Source organism: Lissotriton vulgaris, chromosome 8 (assembly GCF_964263255.1).
Source record: "Lissotriton vulgaris chromosome 8, aLisVul1.2, whole genome shotgun sequence".
NCBI classification, from domain to species: domain Eukaryota; kingdom Metazoa; phylum Chordata; class Amphibia; order Caudata; family Salamandridae; genus Lissotriton; species Lissotriton vulgaris.
The window spans coordinates 1,402,333,980-1,402,350,747 of record NC_141696.1 but is presented as its reverse complement, the minus strand read 5'-3'; the positions used below and the strand labels follow the sequence as shown (position 1 = coordinate 1,402,350,747).

Genomic DNA, 16,768 nt, shown 5'->3' with positions numbered 1-16,768 from the left:
CCTAGTTCCTGCACAGCATGGACATTATAGTCTATGCCTTGCATGAACTTTCTTTTGGCATTCCCATTGTGGTGCCCATTTTCAGACGCACCGCCGTGGTACTTTAAAAGAAACCTGCTAGACATAAGAAACACTTGTAATCTGGTGGGCGACCCGACCACAGGTTTGGTTGGCTAACTACCTGCAAAAGATTTGTGAACACACAAACGTGTGTCCCCATTTTTAAATGCTCACAACTTACCCCTGCACTAATGTACTCATACTTAAAATTAAAATACTGTAAAGTTTTAAGCACAAACTCCTTTGCATGGGGTCAGACTTTCCACCATATGAGGTCAATAAAATGAGAGACATTCAGGCGGATAACAGTGACCTCACACTGCTACCCACTCACAACCATGGCCATGCTTTATAAATGGCAGCAACAAAAAAAAATTCAAAATGAAAAAAACAATGTGCACCCACACTTTATAGCATCATAGAGTTCAACGACTCAGGCAGCAGGCCCTGCATAAAAAAATGATTATGAATACATTTCCAGGCGCGCTTGGGTCTCTGGCGTCCCTTTCTCGCTTGCTTCATCTAGAATAATGCAATGTCGCTTTGACCACTAGAATGTCAACAGCTTAGGTAACTAGGAAGTCGGGCACGCGAGGTCTGTTGTTCCCTCCTCCTTTTGGGGCCCTCGCGGGACGGCGTACCCTGGAACCAAGCAGCAGTTGGCCCGTTGGGTCTTACATCTGTATCCTGCACTGGAAAGGCCAACCCGCTGCTAGCACATCCTATCACACCTGCCCAGGCAGACGTGGGCAATTGACACACACTTTTTTTTTTTTTTTTTTTACAAAAATTGAAATATCTTCTGGCACGCACCATCAAGAAAAACAACATTGTTTTCAGGCTGCCTTATCTCTTCGCTCCCAAATATCCTGTTCCTCGAGCAGCCACAGCCAGGACCAATAGAAACCCCTTCCTGTCACTTGCTGACTTCATTTCCCAGACTTAGCACAATCTCATCCGCTCCAAACAACCTTGTCTAACCTGCTGGATGGTCAGCGTGAAGCCAGCATTATTATTGGCGATTATTAGCGATCGATACCAGCGGGATCATGGCTAGCACCATCAAGGTAAGCTTGGACTTCATGTGTCTTCATGTTGGTATTTGCTTGGGGTTTACTCTTGCTGTCGCTGAGGGATAAGATATGCTGTGGTTGGGCAACACCCTTTCTGCCACAATGGAAGGCAGCACGGTTTCCTCTGCGGTGCCTGTTAAATTTCCTTTTTCCTATTGCAGCCATCCGCAGTGCTTTAAAAACCTGAAACTCCGGGAAAAGGTGTTCCTTGGCTTTTTTAGCCCATACATTCACGATCGGACCTGTAGACTCGTGGTCGAGTGATTTCCATTACTATTGCAGACAAGGTTCAAAGTACGAACTTTCTGATTTGATGTGTGTATGTGGATCCAAACAGATGCGTTACTGTGTGTTTTCCCTTCCAAGACGACTTTATCCCTAGTGCATCTTTTTTCAACTTTTTCCACCACAATTGTTTTTTTTAAGCATCGTGCCACAGCGTGGTATTGGGTGCAGAGTAGCTCATGGTCTTTTAGCATCCTTTTTTTTTATTTTTTAATGCACACAGATCGCAGATTCGTTTTTTGGTAACCAATGCTTGGGCGCGTAGTTTGGAATTTCTTTTGCTTCTGCAAATATCGGCGAAAAGATCAGTGTTTAATGCCAATCGCACGATTACAATTCATGAACAGCCTATGCCAAGTGACTGCTGTGTTTGACTGCTTGTTTATTGTTCAAATGTTGATGCAAGGTCTTCGCAGCGCTAAGCGGGGGATGCGCTTGAACAAGGGATGCTCAAAGCACTTACACGGACCTTGAAGCACTTTCTTATCTCTGTGAGAACACTGGATGGATTCGTCTGAGTCCGATCTTCGCCCCGAGCCTGATGTGCTGCGTTTATACAGCACTCACCCAACCTTAGCATGCACCGGGAGCCGTGAAAGGACCACTGCAAACTCCCAAGAAACGTCACAGATCAGATCAAAAATAGGCTGAGGCAAAACCAGCAGTGATATGCTGGGTGAATAAAACTGATTGACACTGTCCGTTCTACCAGAAGAACACTGTTCTGTGCACACTCCCTGAGCACACACCACTCATTCTACCAGAACACTGTTCTGTGCACACTCCCTGAGCACACCCCACTCATTCTACCAGAACACTGTTCTGTGCACACTCCCTGAGCACACACCACTCGTTCTACCAGAACACTGTTCTGTGCACACTCCCTGAGCACACCCCACTCGTTCTACCAGAACACTGTTCTGTGCACACTCCCTGAGCACACCCCTCTCATTCTACCAGAACACTGTTCTGTGCACACTCCCTGAGCACACACCACTCATTCTACCAGAACACTGTTCTGTGCACACTCCCTGAGCACACACCACTCATTCTACCAGAACACTGTTCTGTGCACACTCCCTGAGCACACACCATTCATTCTACCAGAACACTGTTCTGTGCACACTCCCTGAGCACACACCATTCATTCTACCAGAACACTGTTCTGTGCACACTCCCTGAGCACACACCACTCATTCTACCAGAACACTGTTCTGTGCACACTCCCTGAGCACACACCATTCATTCTAACAGAACACTGTTCTGTGCACACTCTCTGAGCACACACCATTCATTCTACCTCTAGACTACCCGAAACTGGACGCTTAATGCTCTCTTCATGTTCTGCTCTCCATAGTTCATTTGCACTGCACCATACAAGCGATCAGCATATTGTACTCTGCGCATTGCACCGTGTATGCTTCCTGTGCATCATACCTTGTACCATGCACACTACATGGCATATTTATGAGTGCCTTGTGCCGCAGGAGCATCACTTTTTCTGAAGTTCCAGCGGCTCAAACAACAAAATCATATATATGAGGTCACGCAAAGCCTCTTTGCCTGGCTCTGACTGGCCTCATGGATATGGAGTACGGCAAGGCTGCGTTGACTTGCCCTGCGCTCGGGACGCGTCCCATGGGCATTGAAGTGGGTGTTCCAATGCAACGCCCATGGATTTTGACTCTTTCCCAGATTTACAAAACCATGTAAACCCCCGGAAGTGCCAGCCCTTCTGAGCTGAGGCATAACTAAGAGAAATAACTTTATTTTTCCATGCTTATTCCTCTTTCCATTCTGCAGCACACACAGAAAGAGGAAAACACCTCTCAGGTTTGTTTTTGTGCAGGAAGGTGCATCTTCCTGCACAACCACAATCCTGCTTACAACGCAGGCACCCGTGGTGCAAGCGTGCCTACGTTAGCCACGGCTGCTGAAATGGCGTTCGTGCTGGGGAAAAGGACAGAAATGCACCGTATTAGAGCAATCTGTGGCATGCCTGTCCTTTCACTTTGACGTAGGGCAGAGCAGCAAGGTGACTTTGCCCATCAAATCCCCATAAACGAGGCCCTTCCTGTACCTTCCATCACGCCTATTACGTGGGCGATGCAATCTGAATCCTCTCTGTCAAGAATGTTCTATGCATCAACTTTGGACATGTTATCTGAACATTGCCACATACATGCTAATCTAAATTTCCACCCCACTGTATACCTTCCAATGCGACTCTTCAATATCATTAATATTTTGCAGATCTTGCATAGTTTGTTTCCGATTTTACTTGTAATAGAGAGAGGGTGTGGCCTAACGGTCAGAGCTGTCAACTATGAAGCTGGGGAAACTAGGTTCGAAACTCGGCGTCGTCTCAACATCCTGGGATTCTGGGCAAATCACTTAATCTCCCATACAAAAAAATAATAATATGGCCATGTGTAATATAACTCGTGTCGAGTTCACGCAGTGTAAAACTGCAAGAAAAAATGAATGTGTGAAGACGTGTTGCTTCATGCCATATTACCGAAGGAATCTTGCACTAACAAGAAAACGGAGGAAATGTGTTGTGTGGTTATTTTTTTTTTTTTTTTTTTTTTTTTTTTTTGGGTAAGACATTTATTGTGCATTGTCATAGAAAATTGACAGTCATTCTCGCCTACAACCTCAATAGGCCGGCTTGGCAGAGTACACAGGCATAAATGAAAAGTACACCCATACACAGCCCATCAGCCGACAACCATAGGTCCGGCGGCATATGCTCGGTGGTAGCGTAGGCAGTGGTTTCGACAATGCGTCCGCATGGTAGATTTGCCTGATCAGTCTTACATTTTGTGGCATTTTTTACAAAGGCCCCCGGAACCTAGGGGGAACTTCACTAAACATCAAAACAACAACCCCCTGTAAACCGTAAAGCACTGTGTCACAGCATTCTCCCCCCTCCACTTGCCCACAAATGTGGCCCATAGCGGCATAAAGTCTTTAAACATTGGAGCGCTCAGTCCTCATTGTCAGTAGACGCCATTGACAACATATACTGTTGAAAGGGCTCCCAAAAGTCTCTGGGGCGGGATCCCATAGGCAGCTCCTCCTCATACGTGACTAAGGTGTCTCTGCAGTAGGTCAGATCTTCCAACCAAGTTCTCACCTTAGGCTTTCGCCTACTGTTCCAGTGTAGGGATATTCGTCTCTTCGCCATTAATAGCGCTATCACACAAAGTTTACGCCGTCTCGCTCGCAAGTTTGGCACCAGTCCCAGGAGACAAACTTTAGCAGTGCACGGCAATTGGGCTCCTAGCATAGCGTTGAGTGTCTGTATCACCTGAACCCAGTATTGTGATATAGCGTCGCAGTGCCATGCCAAGTGTATGAAGTCCGCGTGTTCCCGCCCACATCTAGTGCAATTAGAGTTGTCTCTCAGCCCGTATCTGTGCAAACGTGCAGGGGTGTGGTACATCTGGTGCAAATATTTGTAGTGGATCAGTCTGAGGTTCCCGTTAGGTGTTAGCATCCCTGTTAGCATGCAGGAGGCCTCCCAGTCTTCTTCCGTGAGGTCCTCCCCTAGCACCGTGTGCCATTTTTCCCTGGCTCGTGTAGTGTTGCCTCCATTGCTAGCTTGTGCGCAGCGGTACAGCCGGGATACCAGGTGTGCAGCCGAGGGGGTGTTGATCATGAGTGTCAGTGGTGCTAGCGCTTGTGGTTCTGCTGGAAAAGACACAAAGTGTTCCTTCACCGCCCTCTGGAGTCTATAATAGTTAAAGCTAAACAACAGAGTTGGATTCTGGATATAGGTGAGTTGGTTCAGCTGTATAAAGTGCCCTTCCCTGTACAAGTCCCCAAGGGTGTCTATGCCAGCCCGTTTAAGGAGGTCCATTCCCACCTGTTCTTGCGTGACAGACAGCGCCGGGTGGTGAGCCAGCGGGAGTGCCGGTGCATAGAGTGGTGTGCATTTCGCCATCTTACTGAGTGTTCTCCATGCTTCCACCGTGGTGTTCACCGGGTTAATATCATGAGCGTGTAGTCTGGGACGTTTGTGTGTCAGTATACTCGTTAGTGGGATGGGGTCAGCATCTCCATGCTCAACAGCCACATGTGTGAGGAAGGGAATCTCGTGAAACCAGTGATGCGCATATTGCGCCTGAGCACATTGGTAGTATAGATAGATGTCTGGCACCTTGAATCCCCCTCTAGCGTACGGGAGCGTCATAGTCTGCAGGTCCAGTCTAGCTTGCTTACCCGCCCAGATTAAAGAGAGCATGAGAGTTTTAATGTTACGGAAAACCTCCGCCGGGGGCTTAATGGGGATATTGTTAAAAAGATATAAAAATTTGGGCAGGAGCACCATCTTTACAATGGCAAGCCTGTCCGCCAGTGAGAGCGGTAGTTTTATCCATCGTTTGACCTTGTCTTCCAGAGCAGAGACAGCCCTCCCGTAGTTGGTGCGGACTACTAGTTCTGGATCCCTGTGGAACCAGACGCCTAGGTATTTCGTCGGCTCCTCCTGCCATTCCAGGGGGTAGTCCAGGGGCATGGGTTGGGTGCTATCTGTCAGTGGGAGTATGAGGGATTTGTTCCAGTTAATGCGGAGCCCTGCATATTGGCCGAATTTAATGTATTCCCGCAGTAGGGGATTTAGGTTGGACTCCGGGTTCTTTACATATAAGACCATGTCGTCCGCATACAGGGCAATGTGTATGGGCCGCGTGGGTAACTGAATGGCTGAGTAGTGGTGGTGCTGTCTTATTTTACACGCCAAGGGCTCCAGTATAAGGGCAAAAAGCATAGGTGAGAGGGGGCACCCTTGCCTGGTGCCACGTCGGATGTCGATCGGGGTCGAGAGATGTTTGTTCACCCGTATGCGGGCCGTCAGGCCTGAGTACAGCATCGTGATCCAGCCAATGAATAAGGGGGGAAATCCCATCCGGAGCAGAACTGCGTGCAGGAACGGCCAGTCAATCGTATCGAACGCCTTAGCCGCGTCCAGCAATACAGCAACCGCCTTGATGTCTGGGGCCAAATAGTGCGCCAAAGCAAAGAGGGTGCGGGTGTTGTGTGCAGTCGACCGGTCCGGGATGAACCCCGCCTGATCGGGTCGTATTAACATCGGCATTAGTGGTTTTAGCCGGTCCGCCAGGATGCTGGCTAGGATCTTGGTGTCAACGTTTATCAATGAGAGAGGCCGGTAGGAGTCGCACTGTTCTTCATCCTTGCCAGGTTTCAGAATGGCGATGATCAACGCCTCTCTCATAGACGGAGGCAGAGTCTGGGCTTCATGAGCGGCCTCGTACAGGTTCACCAGATGCGGTGCTAGCGTGCTAGCGTACGTTTTATAGAATTCTATGACAAATCCATCAGGGCCCGGTGCTTTGCCATTAGGGAGCCTTTTGATGGTGTCAATGATTTCTTGTGTCGTGAGGGGTCTAGCTAGGTATTCCCTGTGTCCGTCTGCCAGCCAGGCAATCTCTACGTCTGCCATGTACTCCAATATCTCCTCCCGTGGCATTTGTGGTCTGGCTTCGTATAGCGCCCCGTAGGTTTCCCTGAATTCGCCCATTATGGTTGGCATGTCGTGCGCGCGTGTGCCTTGTGTGGTGCGTATAGCTGTTATGTGTTGTGGTGCCCTCCCCGAGCAGATTTTTTCTGCTAGGGCCCTGCCCGGCCTGCCCCCTTCCCCATATCTCCTGGCCGTGGTCCTCTTAAATATGTATTTGAGTTCGTCGTCAGCAAATGTGTTGTATTCTAGCAGTATGGCTTGTATGTCGCTTAATAGCGCCGTGTCCCCAGTGTTAAATGTGTTGTGTGGTTATTGCTAAACAGTACAATGTCAAAGGATTTGTTAACCTGCTTTCTTTTTACGGATATTAGCAAAGCGATCCTAGTACATACTGCGTTAAATTAAAAAAAACAAAAAAAAACATTTTGCACTAATTGCTACTTATGATATTGCCTGCGGCACCATTTGTCTTTATCAATTTATAACATTGAGAGCGCTGATTAACCCTGTTTATGATAATTAAAAGAGAACGAATGCTGCGAATCCGTTGCTCTATGTTCTGCCCACGTTTAGTATTTACATTTGGAGCGAAAATTGCTTGCTTCAACTCCTTTCACACATGTAAAGAAAAACGTGCCATTTCCCATTGTATTGACAAATTTAATAACAACATTGCAGTGCTAAGTGAAATTTCTCTGTCACAGAAAAGCGGGAGAGATTTTGTTGGTTGGCTGGTCCGAATTCCCCTGCAAAGTTGAGCACTTAAGACCCTAATATTTAAAAATAATCATAAAGTATGGGGGGAGATTTACGCCTCCTCCTCCTCAAAGTATGTTAATGATTGTTTTCTGTTCACAAACATTTCCATAAGTAGGCCTGCAAACTGAGCCTCCTGTGTAAATGCTATTTTTTTTACACCCCCAAGAATTGTGGAAGTGACCCGTCCCCCTGTTCATCCTGTAAAGGAACTGTACATTTCCGATCATTTCTAGGGTTTAAAGTAGTCGGAGAGGAGCCCTGGAATGTATACATTCAGGCATGTTTGTGGGCGTTCCCAAACCTCTAAGGTAAACCACTGCGTGAAATGCCCTCCTCCCACCACTTGCGTCGTAACGGTAGATAGTTTAGTGGTAATTTAACCTAAAATAGCAAAATAAATTGACACTCTATGCAACTACATGCCATAAGGCTTGGCGACTTAAATAGGCCAACCAAAATGCATGTTTTCGAAATTATATGATTTTTTGAATTTTAACTATTTACCCACACAATATTCCTAACAAATTTGTCAGCAAGACATTTATAAACATAGAGTCATATTTGTAAGGGCATTGCGCCACCGGAGCATCAGCTTTTCCGACACTCCTGTGGCAAAAAGCCCTGCTCCATATTTACAAAGCGGTGCTAAGCCACTTTGCGTGGCTTAACGGCACTTTGCAAATGTCTGTGTGAAAGGGCCGTGCAATGGGTGTCGCTGTGAGTGTTCCACCGCAACACCCATTATTGTACGATGCTCCCCCAGATTTACAAGGATCTATAAATCTATTGCAGCGCCAAAAACTAATTCCACTGAAAAGCAGGTGTTAGATTGGTGCAACGAGTAGAAACACTTTTATTTCTCCTTGTATTCTGCTCTTTCTATGTGCGCTGCATTCTGCAGCACACGTAGAAGGAGCAACTTGCATTTCAAAATTGTTGATTTGCAGGAAGCTTTCCCTTCCCGTACGTAAACAATCATCCCTGCAACGCAGACACCTTTGCACCATGGCACAAGGGTATCTGCATTGATGCTAGGAAGCTTTATACACGCTGGTGCAAGGGAAAATACAGGGGTGCACCGTATTATTGTGAATACAACACATCCCTGCGTTTTTCAAATGACGCAGTGTGGCGCTGCTAAATTGCTTGCCGCGCCGCACATTTCTTTGTGAATATTCCCTATAGTATCCCAAGGGCAAAAGGAAAGAGAAAGGCCACCTTCCTCCTTTACATAGTTTGTTCTGGAATTCTTCTTATTTCATTACAAGGAAACAGACTTTTAGAAACGTGAAAAGACAGATGGAAAGCATATTTTGTGCCAAACTTCTTGTAAAACTTAAAATGCGTCTTTAATTTTGCCACTCAACTCAAAATAATCAGTGCATATCTATTTTTGATTCATTTTGTTATGTAAGTGTTCCCTGAGTGGAACCTTGGGTCATTTTAGACCTTAGTGCAAAATTCGGGACCAGTTACAGAATGAGGTCGTTTTGAGTTTTTACACCTTTTTTCCCTGTGTGCAAAACATCACACAAACTAAATTTTTTCCCTTATTCCACATTTATTTATTGAATTTTCTGTATTTAAGCTTTCTTTTGTGGTTCATGCGAGGATGAAAATTAGCGCCCACATTCACACCCAGCTGTGATCAGAAAATGATAAAGATTAGGGGTGTACAACATTGAAAGGTTGCTTAATTTGCAACTTTGCAATTTAGCTTTTTTAATTTGTGGGCTTTGCAATCTGCAAAAGTCGCACGTGTTTTTTTAAAAAAAGGGTGGTAGCCACAACTCACCTAATCCCGTCCCCACGACTTACTTTGCGGCCATAGAAAGCAAGCAGAGGGCGCTGCTTTGGGTGAATGGTCCGCCTTGGATATCACTTCCAAAATTGGTGAGAGGGTGGTATGATGGAGGAATAGGGCTCCCAGGTATAAAGAAATACTATTGGGCTGTTCATTAGGCTGTCATCAACCAATGTACGTACCAGCCCCATAATGATCCTGGGTATAAAATGGACAGGTGCTCTTACCGGGGAGGGGGGAATTATGTCAGGGAACTCTATTCGAGGCCCACAAAATTGCAGCTGACGGTGCCCACGTGGCACTCTGTCCAGGTGTGGCATACGTCTCACAAGAGCCTGGGTTGGACAAAGAAAATCACCCAGGCAACCAATCTGTGGGACTCGGATCAACTGGGTACCTTAAGGAAGACCAAAGGCTTCGACAGCTGGGACATCATACGACTATCCACAGTGGATGACCTAAGGAGAAAGGGGGAAGTACTATCCTTTTCATTTCGGCAACAAGAATACGAACTGGCAAATGCAGAAAGATTTAGCTATCTACAGGTGCGACACATTCCACAAGCAAACATCCCTGTGGGAGAGACGCCCCCCTGAGGCCTCCCCGAGGATAGACTTCTCGATGAATATATGCCTAAAAAAGCAATATCCTTGACCTATCAGAAATTGATCAACCACACACCTGACCCCTCGTGCAGCTCCGTGGGAAAGGGAAAACTGATCTGCCGGGGCTAGACGAGGATTATTGGTTTGAGGCATTGGCCTCCCCCAAAGAAGTTGCAATTTCTTCCAGGCTTAAACTGGTGCAGCTGAAAATACTTCACAGAATATAATACTCAGGACTAGCACTTGTCAAGATGGGCTACAGGGTGGATTCTAGCTGTAGGCGACAGTGCAGCCAGGAAGACACATAAAATTTGGGAGTGCACCCACATCGGTATGTATTGGCCAGAAATACTCCACTGTATGGAGTAAACTGTAGGATTGAGTTTGGCACCAGAGGCTAAAAGGTGCCTGCTGAATATCTGGGAACCTACGGACCTAAGTAGCAAAGAGAAAACATGGGCTACGTTGGGCCAGATGGTAGCCAAAAGGAATATTGCTAGAATGTGGGGGGCGCAAGAGGCTCCAACAGTAAGCCCATGGAAGAAAGACATGGACTGGTGCACGTTCAGGGAAAACACAGTGTATGTATCCAGGTGATGCCCGATGAAATTGACACAAATATGGGGAAAATGGAATGCATATAGAGGGAATATTTGTGCTCTGCCCTTTCTGCCTCCCCCTCCTTCCCTTGACGAACCGGAGACTAATGAAACAATTATATACTGACTGCCTAATGTGTTTAAACAAATGGTGAAAAAATGTACATCCCAAAGTATAGCATTTGTAGAATCTGTGTTCAAGTAATGTGATGTTTGTAAGGTCACTACACTGTCATCAATAAAAAGTTATATAAAAAAAAAGGGTGGGAGCATCTTCTGGAGGCTCCTCCGCTATGGCGTAGGAGCGCCGCCCCACTGCTTTCTCATAGTGCGAGAAGCAAAACATAAATGGTAATAACTTTTAACTATTACCATTTTATGTTGTTTTTAGCCAGTGGGCGGGGCTGTACTGCGTACGGAGCAGCAGGGCAGGGGAGGAGTGGTTTGCCCATTCCTGAGTGAGCAATGACTGTTTGGTCGGGCCGCCAAAACCAGTCATGCGCACTCCTCTGTCCTGCAGGCGTTGCAGTCTACATGGAGAACATGCCCACCCCTAAAGCCCCTGGCTGAGCGCCGTGACATGGCACTCAGACCAATCACAACGCTCCATTGGAGCGTTGTGATTGGCTTAGGGTTTAGAGCCTGGCTGCCTGATTCTTGTTCTGACCTGAAGTCGGACACTGGCAAGCAGGAAAGAAGATGGCGGTGACGGAGAGGTAAATTTAATTTATGCCTATTTTTTTTTTATACACCCCCCAGCCGCACTGTCTGTCCCCCATGCGCGACTGCCCCACCCGCGCGTCGCGCCGGCCGCCCCTGGCCTTGAGTCAGCAGTAAACTTTGCTACAGAAATGAGGGGCCGCAAGGGGGAACAGAAGGACTGTCATCATTTTGCATGTGAAACTTACTTTTTGCTTCAATTGGTAGCCATTAAATGGCAGACAAAATGGCTCCGACATTATCATACTTTCTTTTGAATGATAAGCGTCTTGGAATAACATGGAATTTGGCCCTCTGGGGATTAGCCTTTCTAGTGCCAAGTGGCCACGCAGTGCACAGCCTTGCCTTCCGCCATGGCCTCCACCTGCCGCCTCTCGTCTGGCCTGAAGCGCCCTTACGAGATAGGCTCTATCCATAGGTAGCACTCTCTTGGCACATACGGTGATGTGTGCCTGCTCCCAAGCCCTGCTGCCCTGCCCCCATGACAGCTAGACTCCGACTAGCTCTGCCAAGTGAGCTCTGGGCAGAGGAAGTGATCTTTAGCCTTAAAGCCTACAGGACATGGGCGTCAGTCATGCCACATGCACTACATGCCAGGGCTGGGCATTTGACTCCCCTCTGCCAGTCTCCGTGCGCCCTGAGTCCCTGGACCCAGACTTCAAACCACCCATTATTGGGCTGTAGGATTGTCTCTTGGAAACAAACTTACACACAAACAAAGATGGAAAAGTGATTTCATCAATGCTGTCCAGGATGATGTGATCTTTAATATCAGCTCTGAGGTCATTGCTGATGTCATTTCTGATGTCATAACTTCATCGAGCATATAAGGGCTGTTGCATTTCAAACCCCTCTCAATGCAGACTCGGAGTGGCCAGTTCAAGCCGGAGAACTCCACACTTATGATTCTCTTAATTATGAAAAAGTCTCTACGTTATTCCTGTTATACTTTTTTGCTTTTGACAAAGTGCCATACGCTTGTGTGAAATGTTTCCCAAAAACTCCTATGGAAATGCATATCTTAGGCATGCTTCTATACTTAATGCTATCACAACTCATGTAAAACCAAATGATTAATAGTAATATAGCCAGGACAAAGCAACGGCAGTACCCATATTACACGACATGTGGGCTGCGCTTCACATATGTTAAGGTCAATGACATCATCTTGGACCAGAGGGAAGCCCAATATACATGCCACATCTCCTTTCTCAGCATGCAAGCGCAACAAACCCAAGGGTATATATGGCCAATACGCAAACAACAACCATGCAGACACCGCTGTCCCAAAGCTGCCATTTCCACTCATGTATATTTCCTTGAAAGCATAAAGTTATTCCATTGCAAATAAATACTTCCATGCTTAGATCATGTTATGGAAATTCTGACACTGGCATTCAAAATGCAAGGATGCAAATCTTATTCATCTGTGCACACGATACCCATGTGATGTATAGCATAAATTCAGCAGACTTTATTATAAATATAACTTCTGAGGGGGAAATGAGATATTGTCAATAGTACATAAATCATACATATGTATGTAATGTCTACAGTAATCTGTAATACTATAGTTGGTTTATGAGAATGATTCATGTCATACATTTGTATGTCAAGTCTATAATAATCTGTAATTCTATACATTGCTTGTGCGAATAAATGCATCAATACCTATCCACTGTTTGTGTGCTGTAAGGATGTAAATGCAGACAGTGGTACTGCGGCCTTACAAGTGCACTTGATCACTAGAACAATATGTATTCATGTTTAGAGGGGCTGACAAACCATTCTCCTCTGAATATTCTTAACAAGTTGCTGGCAGCGATACTGTTTATTATCATCCTCGTCTTTCTTCCCTGTCTCTCCCCTCTCAGTCTCTCCATCTAGCGCTTCAAACTCCCCCCTCTCTTCCAGGTTCTCCTTTTCCCTTCCTTCCCTTTCTCTTTGCCTCTCTCACACACGTTATTTTCCTCCCCCACAGTTTTCTGTCTAAAACTCCTGTCACTCTCTCTTTCTCCCTCTGTCTCCACCTCTTTCTCTGTCTGTAAATCTTTTTTGTTCTCACTCTGCTCACCCATCCCTTTCCACTTTTTTTTTCTCTATCCTCCTATTGTTTCCCCATGCCTTAGAGAGGAGTTCCGACAACTCCTAGGGTTATTTACCTAACCTGCAGAGAAAACTAAAGTCCGCGGCCTCATTCCCTAATAGCGCTGCCACCTGGACAGTTTTTACCAGCATGACCAGTATTTTATTGCCCCAGCACGTACAAAAATTAAGAAAAGTACCTAAAAACTGGTGTTGCCCACCCCACTTATCGCTCAGTGTCGTAGCAGAGACACCAGGGGCCGTAATGCCGACAGGGTAATTGAGCCCCCCATCCCTGGGTTGGTAGTAAAAAACAATCCCTAAATGGGGGCAATTGGATCCCTCATACTAATGGGCCCGGTGCCACTGCACCTGCTGCACCGTTGATAGCCACGCCTCTGTTATCCATACATACTTTAAAACGCAAATATAAGATGAAAGCCCTTTCAAATGTGTTCTACCCTCGCTAGTAATTAGAGTAAACAAAGACAGGACAGTCACGGTACAAAGGAAGTCAGACGAGTTTGCCTTTAGTCCTATTTCAGTATAAAGCCTGGGCCTTTGCACCTTCTCAAAACATGAAAAAATGGCCGGTATTTTCTCTTGGAAAGGTGGCAGCCCTGTTCCCAAATGACTGAGAAGATCAACATTACCAATAATCGAATTTTAAGAGAAAATAAACGTGAGAGGATTTAAAAAATATATATATTGAAAGCACATGTGCATTAACCGCTGGTTGTGTTGAAATGAACGCTGAGGTCTGGAAGTGAAAATAGGCCCCAGTGTTAATTGAAAGCAAATGCACGTTGTATGTGTCTGCTGCCACACGTGGGAATCGTGTTCCTAGAAAAGTTTCAATGCGCCCCTATCTGAAAAGTGCGCACGCTGACGTCATTGGGACTAGCATTACTTTTATTGAATGAAACTAACAGTTCAGTTTGTACAAAACTGGTATTTTAAATATGTTCACATGGAGAACTGCTGCACTCCACTCTGCCTTCTCACACTACCTAGTGTTCTCGTGCCCTATTTACAACGGTGTGTCAGAAATGGGGAATAACGAGCACGAATATGTAGTGCTGTTGTTCTGTCCTTGTAAGTTTCACATGTGTTTACCTTTGCATGGGCACTTACCACCAGCTAAAGGCTCGTGTGAGGTATCGGGCTAAAAGAGAGTAATTTGGACACATTTCCTAGTCAGAGCCAGTCAGCACTAGATCACATCTGGTAACATAGGGGCATATTATCAAGGGCATTATTGCCGCTTTAGCGGGACTTTATCCTGCGAAGCGACAGCTTGTAGGCGATAGCGACTGGTTTGGGGCCCGCTTTGCATGTCAGCGATATTTATCGCTAATGACATGCAAAGTGGGCGTACCCAAACCTGTTAGCGACTGAAAGCAGTCGCTAACATCGCTATCGCCTATTATCAACACAGGCGAAGCGATAAAACAATTTGCGCTAAGCGCGAATATCGCCAAAACCTAACGCCTGCTCAGACCACTTCTTAACCTGTATATCCAATGGGAGGTGGATATTCAGGTAAAGACCCTATTGGCGATGATGCCTGAATATCGCAGGATTTCCAGCGCTATTCACGCATTGAGCCGCTATCGCAGGATATTTCATCGCATTTGAGATAAAAGTTGCTAATAGCACGTTATCTCTGCGATAAAATCCGGCGATGCACGGCGATAAAAAAAAAATCGCTAAGCTCATTTAGCGATAATTATCGCTATTTGTTGCAAATATGCCCCATAACCTTTTAGCAATTAACTACCCATCAAACGCTAATGGGTGAGATAGTCGCCATTGTAGTGAACCAATCGCAGTTTCTTTTATGCATAACATTTGCTGCTTCATCACTACGAAGAGTCACTTATTTTTGGAAAAGTCATAAAGATCTCAAAAAGTTAGGTTAACAATTTACTCTAAAGTGTAACCTTTAGTCCGCCTTGGAAGTAAAATACCCATAAATGCGTAACAAATGATAGTAGTGACTAGTCGCAGTGACGCACTCAATATATCGAGCCCAGGGATGTGTTCATCAGCCAATGCACTCATCCGTTTACACTGCGAATCTCGCTGTCCAGAGAAGAGGACCGACCCCCAAAACTTGCTAAAAGCCTATTTTGTAAGTGTCCTTAACTTTGAAAATACGTGAATACTTGTGAAGGCAACTTTAAAGGAAAAATGAAAGAAAAACGATCAACAACAAAACACATAACTACATTGTATTATTATTAAAGCAAGCTATTTCCCAAAAACTTTTATATGCGATTTGTCTTTATTCTAGAAAGACATAGTACAAAGAAGTGGGGAAAGTAAACTGATGACCATGCAGGGCTGAAAAAGGACATTAAAAAAATGCAGTGATACTAATATTATATATGTAACAAACATCTAAATATGTAGAGGAAATGAGAGGTTCCAACACACATGTTACTTAACCCGTTTAGAGCGTCGAACGTTCAGCGCCCAGTGCTGAACGTTCGAATAACGGGTGGAGCCGCGTCGGCCAACGGACGTGCGCAGCACTACCAAGGTAGTGCACGCGATGACCGTTGGCCGACGGCAGCGCTTAAGGGGTTAAATAAACCACTAAAAACGTAATCCACTATTGCCTGGAGGTGGGAGTCAGTGTCCGTAGTCATAGCAATGGTCAGATGCCCTAAACAAGCACATTTGGATTATGCATAGTGGACAGCCATAAATCATTGACTATACCCAAAATAAGTGACAGTCGTGGAACCAGCACATAGTGCTGTTTGTGGTTTCCAGAGTGCTGTTTAGAATAATAGAGCAGCAATAAACATACACCACTGCTGTAATACTAACTGCACATTCAGTAATCCTGCACACTTTGCATAAATGGCAATTACTTGCTTGGCCAGGAGCATCATCTATCTAGAACAGGTAAATCTTGAAATATACAAACCCAGTTCCCACAACATCACAGGTATTTCCTCAGAATGTCCTCGTGCACGCCATGAAAGAGTTGAGAGTGTCATATCCACAGAACTCTGTGCAGTGTAGCTGAACGTAATTGTGAGGAAGACCTGTTCACCAAGGGCACGTTTCACAGACCATGGAGCACATAATCTGTAGTTCTCCACTGAACAGCTATTTGTTCAGTGGTGACCTCCTGGGCAAGGTCAGTGCCGGAAATGGACCTTTTTTAGGGTGCCTTTCCTCGACTTTTTGCTTTTGTCCCTTCTGGTTTTCCGCTGATCTACGTGCTAGCCTTAGGACTTTGAGCGCTTTTGAAACTTCCATTCAGTGCCAAAGCACTG

The 16,768-nt window shown here is 45.8% G+C and overlaps 1 protein-coding gene across 4 annotated transcripts in view; it reads left to right on the top strand.

Annotated features, from left to right (window-relative positions):
- ERG (ETS transcription factor ERG) overlaps nucleotides 1-16,768 on the top strand; it is a 454,845-nt gene that overhangs the window by 241,680 nt on the left and 196,397 nt on the right. For 2 of the 4 annotated variants that reach the window (XM_086935415.1, XM_086935416.1), the window contains exon 1: nucleotides 995-1,127. The exons of the other annotated variants lie outside the window; for them this stretch is intronic. In XM_086935415.1, coding sequence (XP_086791541.1) covers nucleotides 1,110-1,127 — 18 coding nt within the window. In that variant the 5' untranslated portion in view covers nucleotides 995-1,109. Of the gene's footprint in view, nucleotides 1-994; nucleotides 1,128-16,768 lie in introns of those variants that run through there. 4 annotated transcript variants of the gene reach the window in all.